This window comes from Strix aluco, chromosome 7 (assembly GCF_031877795.1).
Source record: "Strix aluco isolate bStrAlu1 chromosome 7, bStrAlu1.hap1, whole genome shotgun sequence".
Lineage (NCBI taxonomy): Eukaryota > Metazoa > Chordata > Aves > Strigiformes > Strigidae > Strix > Strix aluco.
This window is the reverse complement of record NC_133937.1, coordinates 28,273,759-28,291,226: the sequence shown is the minus strand read 5'-3', so window position 1 is coordinate 28,291,226 and position 17,468 is coordinate 28,273,759. Positions and strand designations below refer to the sequence as shown.

Genomic DNA, 17,468 nt, shown 5'->3' with positions numbered 1-17,468 from the left:
AAATGGCATGTATACAAGCAGTCCTGAAACTGGAGTGTCTGCCTCTTGGAGATCAGTTGGAGCATGCTCATGTTTAACACTATTACCCTCATGAATCCTCCTCCAAACAGTTAATATAAATAGGAGTCCTTCACAGCTTAACACTCAAATCAACAAAGATTGGTAGGAACACGTGGCAGGGAAGGAAAAGGAGGTCAGTATATAATTTTTAGCAGAAACTGAAACTGCCCACTGACAAATGAAGAGCAGTGCAAGTACTTCCCACTATTTTAAGAACTTCAAACAGTGTCAATTGAGTTTTAAGAAGAGGAAGATTTTTCTCCTGAACAAAAGAAAGAGTAATATAGTTTTAAAACAGATTGAGAAATTAAGAGGAATAAATTATGGGTGTACATTGATGAATTATTATGAGGCTTTAAAGTGTCCATACGTGTGGAATCTCATTCTTCAATGGAATTAAGTGCTTAAAAAGGTGATGGACTGCAGGCACTATCCTGCTGCCCTCTATCTACATAGCCTGTAAAGACCAGGAGCTAGTAGATATCTGTCTCTCCTTCTTCCCTTTCCATTCTTTTGTCACAGATTGTATCTGAAGGAAGCTCTAAGGAGCAAACAAATAATTCTGTGAGAAGCCGCCAGCAAAGCTTACTTTCCCACCACTTTGGATCTTCTTGTTGAATCCTTTAATAAAGGGCAAACTGTCTGAAGCTTTTTCCCACTTGGGGATTCACAACACCTCTCTCCCACATGGTTTCTCCTCTCTCATATGGTGTCTCATAAGGATTAAACTCACACTGCAGTGCAGGTTCCAATAAAGTCCTGCTCTCTGTATAATTTGCTTGAGCTTATAAGGAACTTGATATCTCATGGCTCTTAATCTTTTGTTTGATGTTATCTAAATTGACTAATCAATTCAAGTGTAACTGGGACACTAACACAGATACACATGCAGCGGTTACAACACATTTCCTGAGAAACCAGGCTAAAAAGTAGTTCAGTCCTCACGACCCAGTCAGTCCTTGATTTTTTTATAGCACTATCCAAACATGGTACCAATTTGTGACTACTGTATTGATATGAGGGTGTTTGTTCATTAGGAATTGAACCAAAACCCCATGAGGATTATTTCATATGGATCTTGCCATCTGCTGGCCTTTCTGTGTTCCAAATACAGACCAGTGACCTAGAATGGAATGAAGTAATTTCTCTTTATCGGTCTCTTCATACATTAATTTTCGCAGCACTGGATGTTTTGACTGGCCTGATTTTCCTTTGTTGCAAGGTGCTGCTGGAGATTGTACCTAACTGTCTTTAACCTAGATCAGCTTCCTGCATTTTAATTCCTTTCCATGAGAACAGCTAAGCACACTGATCAGCTTTAATCTCAGCATGGAAAGATCAGAAATGAACTGTCATGTTAGTAAGCACAGCCAAAATATTCAGCTCTGCTTCTGTAGGGACTAGCATGTTACCACTCATTATTAGAGCAGCTAAGCAACCCAAGTTGGCATCAGATCAGAGATCCATGCAACGGAAAAATCTCAGCTGGCTCTAACTTACTTTGAAAATATCCAGTGATGCCAGTTGATGTTCACATATTTGGTCTGTGCTTGATGGATTTTTTTTTTTCCCTTTCATTTGGCAGGTTCAAATAGTGTGAAAATTTAGATTTGCTGTTTACGTAACAGTTGAACTCACATTACCTGGAATGGATATCTTTGGGAGCTCACCACTGTTTATGTGGAGACTCTCCCTTTGCTCACAGATGTAAGTTACCTTTTGACTTCATGTCTGTCCATTCCCCAGTCTACCTGATCTATGAGCCTTTCTAATTCTGGGTTTCTTCCCATATATATCTCCCTAATCGGGGAGGGTAGGATTGTATCTTTCCTCTATCATCCTCTTTCTCATCATCCATTTTAAGGAACCACCCCCTCCTAAATTCACCTTATGCATTCTTATTCCCTTTAGCATTTGACTGGCTCTACAAATCCCTCTGCAATTTTTCATTGAGAAAGTGACACAAAAATAACCCTGATTGCATTGTGCAAGGAAACCATTCAGCAGTTAACCATTTGACTGGTACTATGGAAATTTCGGTCTGCCTGCCCCTCCACATAATTTGCATAACAGTAAACGAAATAGGCTTTGTGCCATGTCACTGATTTGGTAATATGGGCTTTGGGAACATGAAACGCTGACACATCACCTCTAATTTTCTCCATCTGTGAACATTCAAGGGATTCTCCAGTTCTTCTTCCAAAACTTTGCACCTAGTTTGTTCCTTTAATAGTTCCTTCTGCATGTGATGAACCTCCTGTCTTAAGACCAGCATAAAACAAAAAGAAAAAAAAACACACCAAAACCACATCAGTGTGACCAGAGCTCTAATAGGGACATTAACAAATCATTCTCCCATGCACTACAGCACAGGCAAAGTGACTCTGGTGATTAATAGTCGACATTGATATCACTGAACAGGTGGAACCATAAGATAACACAGTTAGACATCTTCACTCGCTTTAGTAGGAATGCTCAAAAAAGGGACTTTTCATCAGTTCCTGGGGACTCTATTCCACAGCCTACTGAATCTCACTGCCCACATCTTCCCATACACATTAAGGCCAGAAGGACAGTTAATTCGTCTAGAATAACCTACAAATCAGTTATGGAGTCATACCCCGTTACCCTGGTATTGAATCTAACAGCTTGTGCTTGAAAGATGGTTTTAAATCTACGTGGCTCACACAATCCAGTAAATAAAACACACTCTAGGACTTAAGTATGATGACACTGTTCTTTAGAGAACCCAAATATTTCTTTTATTACCTCTCCTCAAGGAATTTCAGGGGTGATTTACTGCTGAATCTAAAATTAATTGAGCACTCCCAAGATGCTTTGACAACTAAGCTCTTATGGTGGGGATGGGGGCTTGAGGCGCAGGTAAAAAAAGACATGTTTTGCAATGGTCCAACCCTTACACTTTAGTGGGTGGATTATGTAAGTTCTCCAAGGGGAAAGGGCGTGTAGGATCACCATGTTCCTACTCCACCACTGAATCTTTTCCTGATAAACTCAGAGTTGCATTTAGCTCACTAAAGAGAAAAAGGCCTTTTTAACTGTGAGTTGGACAAGGTTATGGAAGAGGAAAAAACCCACATCTCCAATTGGCAAATCAAGAAAGCTAATTAGCAGCACAAGTGATAAATGGAGTCTTTCGACAGGCAGTTTTCATGATGGTTTTGGACTTCATTAAAGTCTGTGATTGCTGCTGCAGTTAGCAAGAATTGATCCACCCATCATGGCATGCATCGCAGTATACTTCAATTCCGTCACTGAGTTTCAATACAGTAACAGACTTTCAGCTGAATGCATTTGGGCAGCAAGTTCAAATCCTATTCCTGTCTGCAGTCAGTCGATGAAAACTGCAATTGCTAATGTTTTGTACCCAGTTCTCTTTTCTGTTACACCAAATCAAACTGGCATACTTCCACTGGAGTCAATGGGACTGACCACAGACTGAAGTTAATTTGCTCTGGTGAAAGCCATGGAATTATACTGATACAGTTAAGCTAAAGATCTCACCCAAAACTGTGGTGGCTACATAGAATTAGTATGACTGTTATCTGTTAAAAACGTAGCTGCCTCTCCTTATAAACCAAGACTGATTCTATAGAAAATTACAACAGTTTCCCATCAGCAAAGTCTACACCTCAAATATAGGAGAGTAAAAAAAGAAGGAAAGCATTAAGCCAGAGACGGAGAAGATAAATCAGGCTGGGACTATTAAACTTCTGTTTCAAAGAAACACAACCTTCAATGAAAATTTAACTAAATCTTTCTCAGAGAGCAAGTCTGCATATAAATCTGGAAGGAGAGAGCTCTGAAAATGTGCAGAGGTTTGTTATAAATATGTCAAGTATTCCCCATCCTCTGTGGATTGCCTAATAAAAAGCAGTTCCACTAATTTGGGCCTCGGGTACCACTAAGTAGCTCACTGAACTATGAACACCTTTTCTGCTGATGTCTGTCAAGTTTATTCTGTAGGCAGTAACTCACAGTACAAGGGGAAATACAGAAACTATTTCAACTTTGGCCAAGATGTCTTTTTTCCTCCTTTTCTCCTTCCTATATTTTAATTTTCTTAATTGCTGATAAATTGTTTCATAAATTTAATCCAGTCTGTGTTTGAAGTCAAACCAAACAATCCCCTTCTCCAAGGTATAATGTTTGTTGATGTAAATCTTTACCATGCTTAAAACATATTTTCTGTCTCAAACACAGAAACATGGGTGCAGTCACTATGGAAATGTATTCAATCAGATTTTCTACCTGAGCTCCTCCACATTAGCCACACTCTTGCCAAGTATTGCCTTCTCACGCCGCAGTTTTTTGATCTCCAGCTTGAGAAGTCGGATGTCTTCTATTCTCTGTTGGTATTGGGTTTCACCGTTGTTTAAGATGGACTGCTGGATTTTTATCTTTTCATAGAGCAGAGCCACTTCATCATTGCGCCGAACAAGCTGGGACCCCAGGATATCTCTCTCATTGGTAATCTAAGGGCGCAGGGCACAGCAATAATCCTAGTTACAGTTCCTCAGTACAAATCCAAAGTATCATGACTATATTTGCATCAGTCAAAATCATGTGCATTAAGAGGTTTCGGTGTTACCAGTGAAAGAAATATGGCAAGGGCCTAATAGTTTCCCCTATAAGGGTTCAGACACTGAATAGGATAAACTATGTATTCCGTTCACTTCAGTATATTAACTTTTTTGTTTCAACAGCACTATAAAGCTTTAGTAGTACCACATTTACAGTAGCTGAGGATGCTGATCTCAAAAATACACTGGACAAATGAGGGAACAGAATGCAGTGTGTTTGAAAAGCCAAATTAGAGATTCCTACCTGGTCACATTCCTTCTTCTGTTTCAGCCTCTCAGCATCAGCTTCAGCGATGATTTTTAGGAGTTTTCTCTCATCTGCCTCCTGATTTTCTATAAAGTGTTTGGTTTCCAGAGCCTGTTTTTTCATCTTAAGCAGTTCAGTCTGATGGAGTCAAAGAATATAGGTAAACTGCATTTAGTAACAACTTCCCATTACATACACCTGGGATTAAAAGTTAGAATTTTAATAAAATCTCATACATTATTTTAGTTTCCTGAGACATACATATTTTGTTAGTTTTTGAGAATAAATCACTAAGACAAGAAATCATGAAGACCCATAAAGAAATGTTGGAAACAGTATTTTAATATCATTGTGTTATACACACTAGAAATTTGAACAGATTTTTATCTATGACAATGGTTCAAGTTGCAATTCAGGGATGTCTCATTTAATAAAAAAAATTTAAAAATTAAATAGGGCATATTTGGAAAGCTTTTCAATGGTGTTGTTATTCGAAGTTCAAAGTCAGTCTGGGATGTGAGAAAGGATAATTCACCTTGCTGGAAAGGGCAACAATCTATGCTATGTAATACAAATCAGCATCAGCTCAGGCCAGGCTTCAGATTGGAATAACAGAATTGGTGGAGAAGATGGCAACCAGGCATGGAACAGCAAAATTAAAGAGCTTTAGCACTTTTTTAGTGGATGTGTAGATGAGGAAGACTGAGAAAAGAGGGGCTGTCCCTAAACGCAGGAGAAGTAACACACTGTTACAGTTACTGCAGACCACTAACATAAACTAACAGTAAAATGTGCCCAATAATTCTATCCCACTGTCATGAACTTTATAATTCAAGGCATGTATGTAGATAAAAACTAATAAGGTCTTCCTGGATTATTAGAAATTTCTATCATTGCTAGGCAATTAGAGCTAAAATGGAACTAGCTGACTACAGTCCATTTTCACAGATAAGAAAACTTTCAAGCCTTGACTCAAAGACTTTGCCACAACTCTGACCCTTACAAAGGATGATGTTCAAGCTGCTTTTTGGGAAAGAGCATCATCCAATGCTGAAAGAACGAGGCTGTGATGGAGGCTGCATCCACAAAAACATTAAGACAAACAGTTCCATCACCATAATAAAATAGCTTGTTCCATTCTTATTTTCTTTAATAAAATTCTCATTTTCCCATATGTGCAACACTCATATCTCTCTTACTCAGTGTTAGATGTTCATCGGAATCCATCATCCGAATAAAAATGCAAGCCACTTCATATTGAAATGCAATCAACACTGTGCAAAAGCTGTCTACAAATGTAAAACTGCTCATGCATTTGGCATTGCTGGATAATATTTTTTTAATATATCAAAATTCTATGTTCTCCTTATGTCAGAAAAAATATGAGTTGTAAACAAGAAGTGGCATTAGATGTTGGCAGCAACCATTCATATAAACAAATCTCCTCAGTGGAATGCACTAAGTTAAAATAAATCTGAACTGCCTTGTATAGTAAAGAACATAAATACTTTAAGCCACACAAAGGCCTCACAAGCTAACAGGACTTTCAAGTAGATTAAATATGCTAAAAACAACAGTATGAGGGTCTGTGTACATTAGTTAAGAGAAAAGGAAATGAATAAACACAGTCACTGTGAAGCAGAAAAACGGTCAGGTCTGAAACTACTGTAAATCAGTAGTTGGGTCAGAGAGTTTGTAAGAACTGAAAAACAGTCAGTAAGAAAGAAGAATTTATATGGGACCTATGTCAATATCTCAAAGCAAATTCAAACCAAGTCCTTGTTTAGATCCTGAAATATTAGCGTAAGTGAAGAGGGGTTTTTATTTGTTCTAGAGGTGGGAGGAAAATATGAATTCTATAGAAGATAACTGGGGCTGGACACAGAATGCTGAAATAACAATAAGTCAGATTTTACATCCAGATTTCTAGAAAATGCTAAAAAAAGACATGCATGAACATCTACAAAAAAATACAAAAGCACTTGACAGTAGCTCAAACCTGGAGGGCCATAGTTCTTACAGCTTTCAGATATGTATTTTTCAACATTTAGATGCTTTGTCAAACCAGTGTGATTCGCAAGCCTGTATGAAGGCCAACTGAAACCAAAAGATGGCATCGTATGGTGCTTGCATCAGGCATCCTCTGTTTCATTTACCATGATTACACATTTTTAAGGCCTTTATGCCAGCTGAGGCAAGCATAAATCCAATGACTGTATAATCTCATTCCTATGAATCCCAGTCCTCCATGATTTAGCACATTCTTTAAACTGATTTCCCAGGAACAGCTTGCTTGCTTCCTTCACATAAGCACAAACAGGACAAATTGAAGCCAGCTTGCTACACAAATAATTGGGTTCTTTTGTGCCTGTGTCAATCGGCTCCCTCTTTGAATTCTCTTCTGCTTTAGCATTCAGCAGAGACACTCAGGTAGAAGACCACAATGCCCTGAAGCTAGTCAGTAATGTGATGTCAGTGTATGGACATACTTGCTAGTGAATAATTGAGTGGGTAAACCATGTAGCAATCATATGTTTGTCAAACGGATGGCAGACAGTTCTGAGGTGATGAGACCAAATTGGGGACTAGTTAAGGCAGAAAGCTGCACACAGGAAATGAGACGCTGTTTGACTTCTCCATCACTGATAGAACAACTCTGAGACAGATCAGGTACAAGAACACAAATTCATCACCTTTTTACAAAGCTCTATTGACATCTTGTCATAACTGTAATGTGCTGAGAGGGGCAGAAAACTCAAGGAGTCATTGCAGCATAGCAATAAACTGACAAAAGAAAACATTGTGGAAAGTGGCAGGGGACTTTTGTTTTTGGGGACTGTTGTTTGTTTCCTGGTTTTGGTTTTTTTCTAGTGCTTAGTGAAGAGAAAAAAATCAGCTGCTGTGGACACTAACTCCTTAAATCTTTCAAGAGTGAAGCAAATGGGGTTGAGATATCGCCACAAATCTAATAGCTTATCTAAGGATGGGCTGCAGCCAGTGCTGAGAAGAACCACCAGAGCTTCAAGCTCAGATTTCCTTTGATTTAAAATAGATTCTTTCTGCTTTATACCACAATATTAAAATAACTTTCTGTGCAGAGGGACCTACTAAAACGCACTGCCTAATTCCCAGAAGACTAATGCTTGCTAGTCACACAGAAATACAAGGTTGTGAAGTGTAACATAATGGGGTTTGCATTTAAAAACAGCAGAGAGAAAAAAGTTTTTAAAAAGAAAAACTTGAATTATAAGGGTCTATATTAAAAAGTTTGCTAGAATCAGGCTATCCCCCAAATCCACATTTCTGCAAGCAAAATGGAACTTTTTAGTAAAAATGTTCAGTCACCGAGATTTAAAGCTTCCAATAGACAATCCAGGACCTTTCTGATTATAATTATAGGGAGAGATTAAATTTGTCAGATATATGGAAGATTTGTGTAACTAATACCTCTGAAGGGTACTGAGATCTTGTGCTTCAATTACAGAATAGTTTATCAAAATACAGCAAAACAACTACCACAGACTAGGAACATAATGCAGTCTGCAAAAATATTGAAACCATCCTTTGTAAGAAGGCATATATGTAAAGGCTCTTACTTTCAATGATTCCTTCTCCTTCTCTGTTTGCTGATGTTCTAGATGTGCTTTCACAAGGGCTGCTTCTTTGTCTGTGATCTCCTCTTTCAGCTGATCCACCTGATGTGTCAGAGTTTTCAGTTTCCTCTTCATTTCTGCTATCTCATCCTAATAGGACAGAAGTGTGATCACAGAGAGGGATCAAAAAAGAGCAAGTCTGTGATTAGGAGTTCAGGATATTTTGATGTTGGAAAATGTAATCACAGTGCTTGAGAGGAGGTCTGTTTTATATACCACAAGACATTACTTTTTAATCCAACAGACCAAACCAGTTTCATTAAATGACAATTTCTTGCTTATGCTAGCATGATATTGAAGTAAAAAAGCCTTTAAAAGATACATTGGCAAAAATAATGACCATCAATTATGAGTATAACAAGCCATTTAACGTGCTGGACACATGATAAGAATTAGCAGTCAATCGAAATTAATAAGATTCTGATCCTATTCATTTGTTTTCATGCTTCTAGTAATGTGTTTTTCAATAAGGTTGTATGCAGTTGGGCACAAATGTTTGGAGAGAAGCTGGTTTTGTGTAAATGAACATACCCGTAAGTAAGAAACCCATATGCCTGCAAGGGAGCATAGGAAATGCTTATCTCCATTCTCTCTTGCACATAGGTGCAAGGGGGGAAACAGTGTGCTCAGAGATTGAGAAGTCCCTGATATGTGAATATTTAGCATATGTTTTAAGCTCAAAACACAGATCAAAAAGCCTCGTAGCACTACAGAGAGATCAGGTCAATAGGAATATTTCTACTCACGGCACAGAGCTGCCTGCCCGTACAAAATTAAGAAACTGTTTCAACTCATTGCAGTGACAGTGCATGTTGTGACATGAAATGGAAGCTAATAAATTCAATGCTTAGACAGACATGCTTTTCTGTATCTAATGAAAGTAGCTTTAGAAGATACTACTTCTCTGCCAGAGGCTGCCACCTCATAGAGAAGACATCATAACCTTTCATGTGAATATACTCTGTTTCAGTACAAAACCAGCATAGCTTAGAGCTCTTCCAGCACTGTCCACCATAGGTGTGGATTTACTTGACAAATGAGTGATGTTTTCTTACATGAAATGCTTAACATAGTTAAACAAGGTCTTGAATCATGGCAGTCTTCATAAACAGTACAGAGAAAATACTGATTAGTAATCTGACAGCCCTCAAAAATAAAATACATGGATTCCACACCTATTTGGCAAATTAAATGGACCAGAAATAAATGTAGCAATATGCTGTTAGGCCCACCTGTTTGCATGTTCAGTCACTCCTGTGAATGCAAAAGTCATATTAAAAGCTATCTTTGCTAAATAGCTTATAAATCTCATCAATATTGTAAAAGATGAGAGAGATTTAAAATATGGTGCCCAGACATATACCCAAATACATTCCTAATTCTGTATTTAATGAAGAACAGTAAGAACACACAATTTTTGCAAACAGGTCTCCTAATCAACTTGCTTAAACAAATGAGCTCCTAATACCAAAAGAAACCCCAGGGATGAAAGCATCATATATTATCTCATATCAACAGCCTGCCAGCATGTCTCTTCCAAGAGATTTTACTGAGCTGAATATTATGGTACTCTGGAGACCACTAGCAAGGTGGGCAACAGATCTTTCCACATTAAGCAATCCAGAAACACTTACATATAGCTTTATCTAAACAAGCTTGTGCAAATTTGTTTTACTTCCCAAAAGGAAAAAAGAATTTACCATAATTTTTAACCCAACACTCTTTTTTTTTTTTTTTTTAATTTCATGGCTGGGTGACCTGTTACTGAACTATGAATGGCTATTTTTTCACTGCTACACATAACATTGCCTTGGCCAAAAGATCTTTTGGAGTCAGCTATCTTCTCACACAGGACTTACCAAAAAATTTTTGTGGTAAGCAAAGTAAGCTATTAAAGTCTAAATGCCAGCCTCTAACAACTGGAACCATGAACAGCATTGTGTATACCACCATTTAATATTCAAAACCTGAAAAGGCTGATGAGTTCACTGCTTCATTTTATAACTCAGCACATAGATGCTAGTTGTTTATAGGTAAGCAAATTTATGTTGTATCTTTAAAAAATAAAAAAATTTAAAAGTCATCAGTGTTGCAATTTTTCACCCTTATTTCTCCTGAGAAATTGTTTGGGAGCAGCGAGAATCCCAACACTGCATCCACTGATGAAAGGCCAACAAAAGTCAAGTAAAGTGTCCCATATAAATGGCAAAATGGTTCATTCATAATCAAATTCAGCACACAGCTGGATGGGAGCTTGGACAGTTCATTCCCATCTGCTTCTCAAGCAAAACACCTACCTATTCAAACCAAAGTATAAATTTGTAATCTACTACACAGGTTTATGTTATAACTCCTTACTCTGAAATAACCCAAGGCTGTAAATCACAGCTATCCAAGGTCCCAATCTCTGCCAATTGCAGTAGGATTTGTGTAGTATTTTAGATTTTTACATCAGAATAGCAGAATGTATCCTTAAGTGATCCTTCCTCTAGTATTGTTAGTAAGATCCCCAAGAAAGAGATATGAATGGAGAGAATCATTATCTGAGGAAAACGACACTCTCTGAAAGGAACAAGTGACATGGAAGCATTATGTTCTGTAAGAAAATTCCTCTTCAGCTAGGAAAGTGTTCCCTCTGCTTTCTAAATCATGATTCATGATCATGTGCATACTCATTCAGGGCTAAGGAGGCAATCTTATTCCCCTTATACCCTATTTCCTATACATGCAGACAACTCCTAAAGCGATAAGACAGAGTGAAGCCAGGATGGAAAGGAAAACGTTTCTTCTCTGATAAGGTTTTATGATTCCAGTGTACCATGGTTTTGTGCATGGTTTAAAACAGGAATATTGCCACATGATGACTGTGGACTCCGATTTCCAGTCTAAATACAAACTGTCCAAATAAAATATCAGGAACCTAAAACATTCATTTCCCCAAAAGACACAGGAATGAAGAAACCACTTCTGCCATTTAACCAGTGCACTTTCCTTTTAACAAATTCAAATCAGATCTGGAAAAAAAACCAACAAGAGCAGAGAGAGAAACACAAGGAAAAACTTATCCTTCTACCTTAGCTTCAATCAGATTTTTACTGTACAGGTTCCTCTCTGTTCTCACAGCTTCACAGTGGTTTTGTTGCTGTTTCAATTTAATCCCAGACTCTTCTATTTTCTTCTCATAGTCACAGATCTGCATTTCCCGTATTTCAAGATCTTTCAGGTGCTGGAGGACCTGGAACAGAAAGAAGGAAGTGAACACAATTAAACCATCATCACAAGATTATAAGGATGGGGCAGAGTTTGTGATCTTCTTCTAAGATGACAAGTTTAAATCCCTGTGATAAGAAGTTTTAGCTACAGCTAAAAATCACTTCAGCCCAAGAACAAGTTTAACCTTTCTGGATTGCTTATGTGGGACAACATTTTATTTTAATCTGATACCTAGGTTTTGTTCAAGACTAAAACTTACAGATGGGCACATATTTAATTTAAAATACTGAATACTACTGAAAATATTGCCACTGAGCAGGTTCAATAAAGTCAGCATAAATAGCTTTCATCAAGAATAGCCTTAGGTTACTTATAGCGCAAAGCTAGGCATTGTATGTTGTTTTTGATGTCAGCTGTATGATAAGATGAATAACATGTACTCCTGTATTCTAACAACCCAACTTTTTTTAAAATGAACACACGATCACAAATTGTTAATGATTTCAAACTGTTGATATATAATTACAACAATAAGAAAGTCAGGTAATGTAACTTACACTTGATCTAAATAAGCAGGTAATCATCATTAGTTCCTTCTATGAAGGATTAGAAATAATGATGTGAAGATTACCTAAAGAGAATGGAATATTGTAGACCGCAGAAAGAAGATGATCACATGCAGTATCAATAAACAAAAATACAAAATTTTATAGACACCTTTGTTAAACAGTTACCACCATAACAATACATAAAAGTTACTACATTAAAGGAGCAAAAATACAAATAGTTGCTAACCCTTATGATGGGCTTCCTAATTATGTTTTTTAAACATAAGAACCTTCCTCCTGCTGTACAAAGTTGAAAACCAAGGAGCACAAAAACCAATATTCAAACAAAATCCATCATTACAAAGAAAGATGATTAAAAGAAATAAAAAGAAAACTACAGAGTACACACATCAAGAACATAATTTTTCAGGTTCACTGCCTGGGGGACAAAACAATGCCACACCTAAAGCTGGGAAAAGATCAAGCATTAAAGAAAAAGCTGAGGAATCACATGGACAAAATCCAGGACAGAAGCCCATTTACAACTGCATTTCATATCCAGTTCTCTTGACTCTGTTTCCAAAGGTAGCAGTTTGAAGATTTATGTTCATATGTCAAAGCAGAGGAATAAAAAAAATGTTTACATCAAATAGTCAGTAACTGCAAAGTTTGCGGATGACAATGTGGTACCTTGCTTAGCAGTAAAGCCTTGTGAGGTCTAACTATGGGGCAGGAGCTTAATTAATTGATCATTCTGCCAGATGCCTCCAACCAACTTTGAAGATAGGGGATAGCTAAATATAGAAAATTTTATTACAGCAACAGGAATACAATTCCAGCACATTTGTAGCTGACTGCAGAGGATCCCAGGAATTGCTTACAGTGCAATACAAAAACACAGTCCCAGTTTATAACCCACTCCTGCCTTTTCCTTTTCTGTTAAAACAACCTGCCAATAGTAATAGCAGGGAGAAGAAATCAATAAGGCATGTTTTCTATCTGCACTGTGGTGATCGTAAGCTGGAGCAAGATTTGAAAGTAGGTCACTGCATTTGTAAGTTTTTTACTTTGATTTGATACAGTAAGTGCAATGAGCTTGTGGACTAAGTTTTCTGAGTTGTGCTCACAGGCTGGATGCTGACTCTGCTTTTTCAGGAATGATTAAATCTAAATAATTCTCCCTTATAAACACAGAAAAGATACATGCAATGTTTCCCAACAGAGCCCCGTGGGAGGTTGAGCATCCTCAGTTCTGATTTAGTTGATAGCACACTACACCTCATAGATTTGGCAATGAGGGGCCAAAGCTAAGCAGAGAGTATTAGATATTCATAGTTTTCTTCTGTACCCTCACAGATTTTTTTATCTGTACACCTAACTATCACCTACTGTTGGTTACCTGTTTATTTCAGTGAACCTACTCAAGATCTCGGTAACGGTGCCTTCCTTACTTGCTTACCTTTATTCAGCCACTCCAAGAAGTGCTACCATGGTCTTAATGACATGCCAGTTGATCATTAGGTTTTCCAAACATTATGTGAATTTGAAAAAGGAAATATGTTTTTTTAAGTTCCCTGGATATCTTGTTAAACTGTAAATTTAACATTGTAAATGTTTTTTTTTTTGAAAAAACCCAACATATGGTTTTGTGACCTCTCATAAGGCACACTCAGGGAACACTTCAGGTGAGACTGAAGGGTAGACTTCACTGCTTCCTTTTCAGCAGCCTAAACCTTCCACAGGGAAACTAAGATTTCATAATCTAAGAATTTCAATTTTAAAAATAAATATTTTACTAACATTTGTAGCTCAGTAATACAGGCTACACAACAAAGAGCAAAGAGCCAGATTTTTTTCCTCATTTGCGTTGGCTAATCTAGGACTATTCAACAAGTGACACTGGCTTAAAATCTTTTACTATTGTGGATATAATTTTGCTGACTCTGTTCATCAGTTAGTAGTAAATGATTATTTTGCAAGAAGAATCCTGTAGCTCTATAGATTCTGTCCTACTGTAAATAACCAGACAGTTTTCAGAGCCAGCATGGCTCTGTCTGTCTTGCAGGAGTTTCAAGAAGTCTTTAGACTTAGATGAGTTTGGCTCTTTACCAGCTCTTACACAATTCAGATGTGCAGTGAGCTTCTACAGAGCCGGCTTGGTGGTAAAAAGTGATTGAAGAGCACTGACTGCTGCCCATCAGTAGCTCATTGCCCACCAGTTGTGAAATGGTGCCCGTAGTTTTCCACATTTTCTCAAGTCTGCATAGGTCAAACAGTGACCCTAAATATTACCTAGTGGATATAATAATACTGATCCTATGTCCTCCTTCTACCCTGTGTTTTGCCCTGTCTTATCCTTTCAAACAATGAGTAGTTTCATGTAGGGAACCTCTGCAGGGATAAGACTATTTTTCCACATACTCCTGTGCTCAGAACTGCTCCTGCTGCTCTTCACCTGCAAGCTGAGTCAGGAATTGCCCCTTTAGTGAATGACAGAAGCATGCAAGTCCTTTGGAGACTTGCAATCACAACTCAGGCATCATTATACAAACAGTTCAAGTGTCATAACCTATTTACTGAGGCTCTGCCTTGTAAGAAGTGACAGAAAATTTGCACCCCAAGTGGCAGGGGGAAAAAAAGAAAAAGTAAACAAGCAAACATTTGTCATTTTCACCCTCCAAATACTGTGAGCAACCCTAATCAGAATTGAAAGCAAGAGCCTTGTAGTTCTGAGTGTTATGCATGACTGCCTGGCCCTTGTTTACAATATTCTTAACTCATACCTATACTGTTAGAAATGCACTATGAGGGAAAGATGCAAAATATTGCAACAAAGACAAATCTCACTTTCGTGGAATATTATTCCAAGGAAATGACAAAAGATATTCCAGACAAGGGAGCACATACCATTCAAAAAATGATTTAAAAGCCCCTGGTCACATCAAGTTGGAAAGGATAATTTTAAGGTGAAAAGATAGCAAATAACTTGTGAGTTGAAACAGTTTGAAAGATAATCCCAGTAAATCAATGAGCTTCTGGGAGGGCCCTTCAATGTGATCTTCAGCAATTAATGGAACATGTTACAATCATGTTCCTGAGTATGCCGTCAGGATTAAAGTTGTACATAATAATGGGCAGCAAGAAACACCAATTTTGTGCAGTGTTTCTCTGCAGCTGTTCCTGGAAAACTTCTGTTTTTCAGACTAGCTTGAACATGTTTGGATGTTTTCACAGATTGGGAGTAATCCTTCAAAATGTTAAGTCTCTTACAAAGATGTCGAGCACTGTCAGCTCTCACTGGCCTCAATTTGAGGACACTAGTAGTATGCAAGATAAGGTCCTGTGCAGATCAGACAGAACAATCAAAGAGTAATTTCCAACTGCATATGACAGTTTCAATTGTGGGACTCGGGTATAAGAAGTCAGAGGCCTTGGTTTGAACTCCAGCTCACATTTCATTTCCCAAATGATCACTGAATAAGAGAAACACATGACTGTACCCAAGTCTCTCTTGGAATACACACCCATTGATGAGGTTTCCCCAGAGAGACCTGAAACAGTAGCAGGCAATATGCACTGACAAGGAGAAATCTTTGTAAACTGTGTGAATATCACTGATGTAAGCTTCCTCCCACGGGCACATTAGGAAATTAATATCTTTACAGTTCTGAGAGTAAGACAGGAAAGAACCACTGTTCCTACCTTTTGTTTGAGCTCATTGCTATCATTGATGAAACAATCTCTCTCCTTCTCCAATTGGTAAATAATCTTCCTTTGTTTCTGAGCTTCATTTTTATAACTTTGAATTTCTCCTTCCAAGTTCTTCTTTGACTGTTCATGGAGCTTCACCAAACTGATCTGCTTCTGAGTGGCACTGGTAGCCTTGACCAAGTTCTACATGGAACACAATGACTCTTGAGCTGAGAAGGCAACACTGCCACCACTATGACAAAAACATGCCATTCTCTAAGTGGATTATGACCTTCCCAATGTTATTACCCCTTATCTAATTTGTTCAGTTGAAATACTTGAGCCTCAAATCTGATTTTAAAAAAAAATCTCTAACAGAGCTGCTGAATAGTGCTTTTTCTGATCTGAAGTTAAAACACTAGTGTCTGAATTACAAAAAAAATGGATAGGATTGTTTACAAGTGGATATAACTAATGACTGGAAAAACCTTACCAGCTTTAAGGCATATAGATTGTAAAGCATGAAAATAGCCAGTAAAATAAATAATAAAGCCAAACACCCTTCCTTCTCATTCCCTAAATAGCAAGTTCAAACTGGAAATTAACCAAGCTTGGTTTAAAATTATGCATAAGGATTAAAGAGAAAACACCAAGATATCTTTACAAAATCAGCCTTCTGGTCCCACTTTGAAATTTCTTTCCCTATTCAAAACAAATATTTGTTACCTGCCAAATCTGAGCCTCTGCTAAAGACGCAGGACAGTGAATCTATACCAAGTAAAGCACCTCAGAAATCATTTTTTAGCATTGAATTTACTAGATTACACTTCAGGAATGCCCATAAACATGAGATGCTATCCTGCAGTACAAGAACCTTGGACTGATGGAAAACGATCAGTATGAGAAATGGATCTAAAAGCAAGGATTAGTATTAATACAGCCTGCCAGCTGCTACGTGGTGCTACGTGGTGCAGAACAACCAGCATTTCAGTTTGTTCTTTTACTAGCAAAGCCTTAGTTTGCCTACATTAATATTAACATTCATATGCTACAGAGTGTAAAAGCACAGATGTAATGAACTCTTTGGATATCTAATAACGGGTTTGCAATAAAGGTGAACACATTTAGCATTTTTGAACTCCCTGACGGTTTATATGTTAAAACTTAGAAATCTTTTGTGTGTTTATGGATACTAACACTATTACAATGCACAGAAAAGAAGCAGTGTGAGCATCTGCTTAAGGAAATCTGAATGCTTTACTTATTATTTATTCTACAACATTTCTGGATTGCTGTGAGTGTTTAAACTACAGACATTTCATTCTCAAACTGTGAGATCTGTTTATCAGCATTATCAGTGCAAACTCACCTTGCTTAGCATATCCCTTTCCCTCATAAGCTCATCTACAGCTTTCTTGTCAATCTTCGCCTGCTTTTTGGCAGCTTCCAAATC

At 37.7% G+C, this 17,468-nt stretch overlaps 1 protein-coding gene across 1 annotated transcript in view; it reads right to left on the bottom strand.

Moving 5' to 3' along the window:
* CFAP58 (cilia and flagella associated protein 58) overlaps positions 1–17,468 on the bottom strand; it is a 60,935-nt gene that overhangs the window by 24,075 nt on the left and 19,392 nt on the right. The window contains exons 8-14 of the mRNA XM_074830078.1: positions 17,385–17,467; positions 16,028–16,219; positions 11,638–11,799; positions 8,508–8,654; positions 4,909–5,049; positions 4,333–4,556; positions 2,210–2,321 (exon numbers count right to left, since the gene is read on the bottom strand). Coding sequence (XP_074686179.1) covers positions 2,210–2,321; positions 4,333–4,556; positions 4,909–5,049; positions 8,508–8,654; positions 11,638–11,799; positions 16,028–16,219; positions 17,385–17,467 — 1,061 coding nt within the window. The remainder of the gene's footprint in view (positions 1–2,209; positions 2,322–4,332; positions 4,557–4,908; positions 5,050–8,507; positions 8,655–11,637; positions 11,800–16,027; positions 16,220–17,384; position 17,468) is intronic.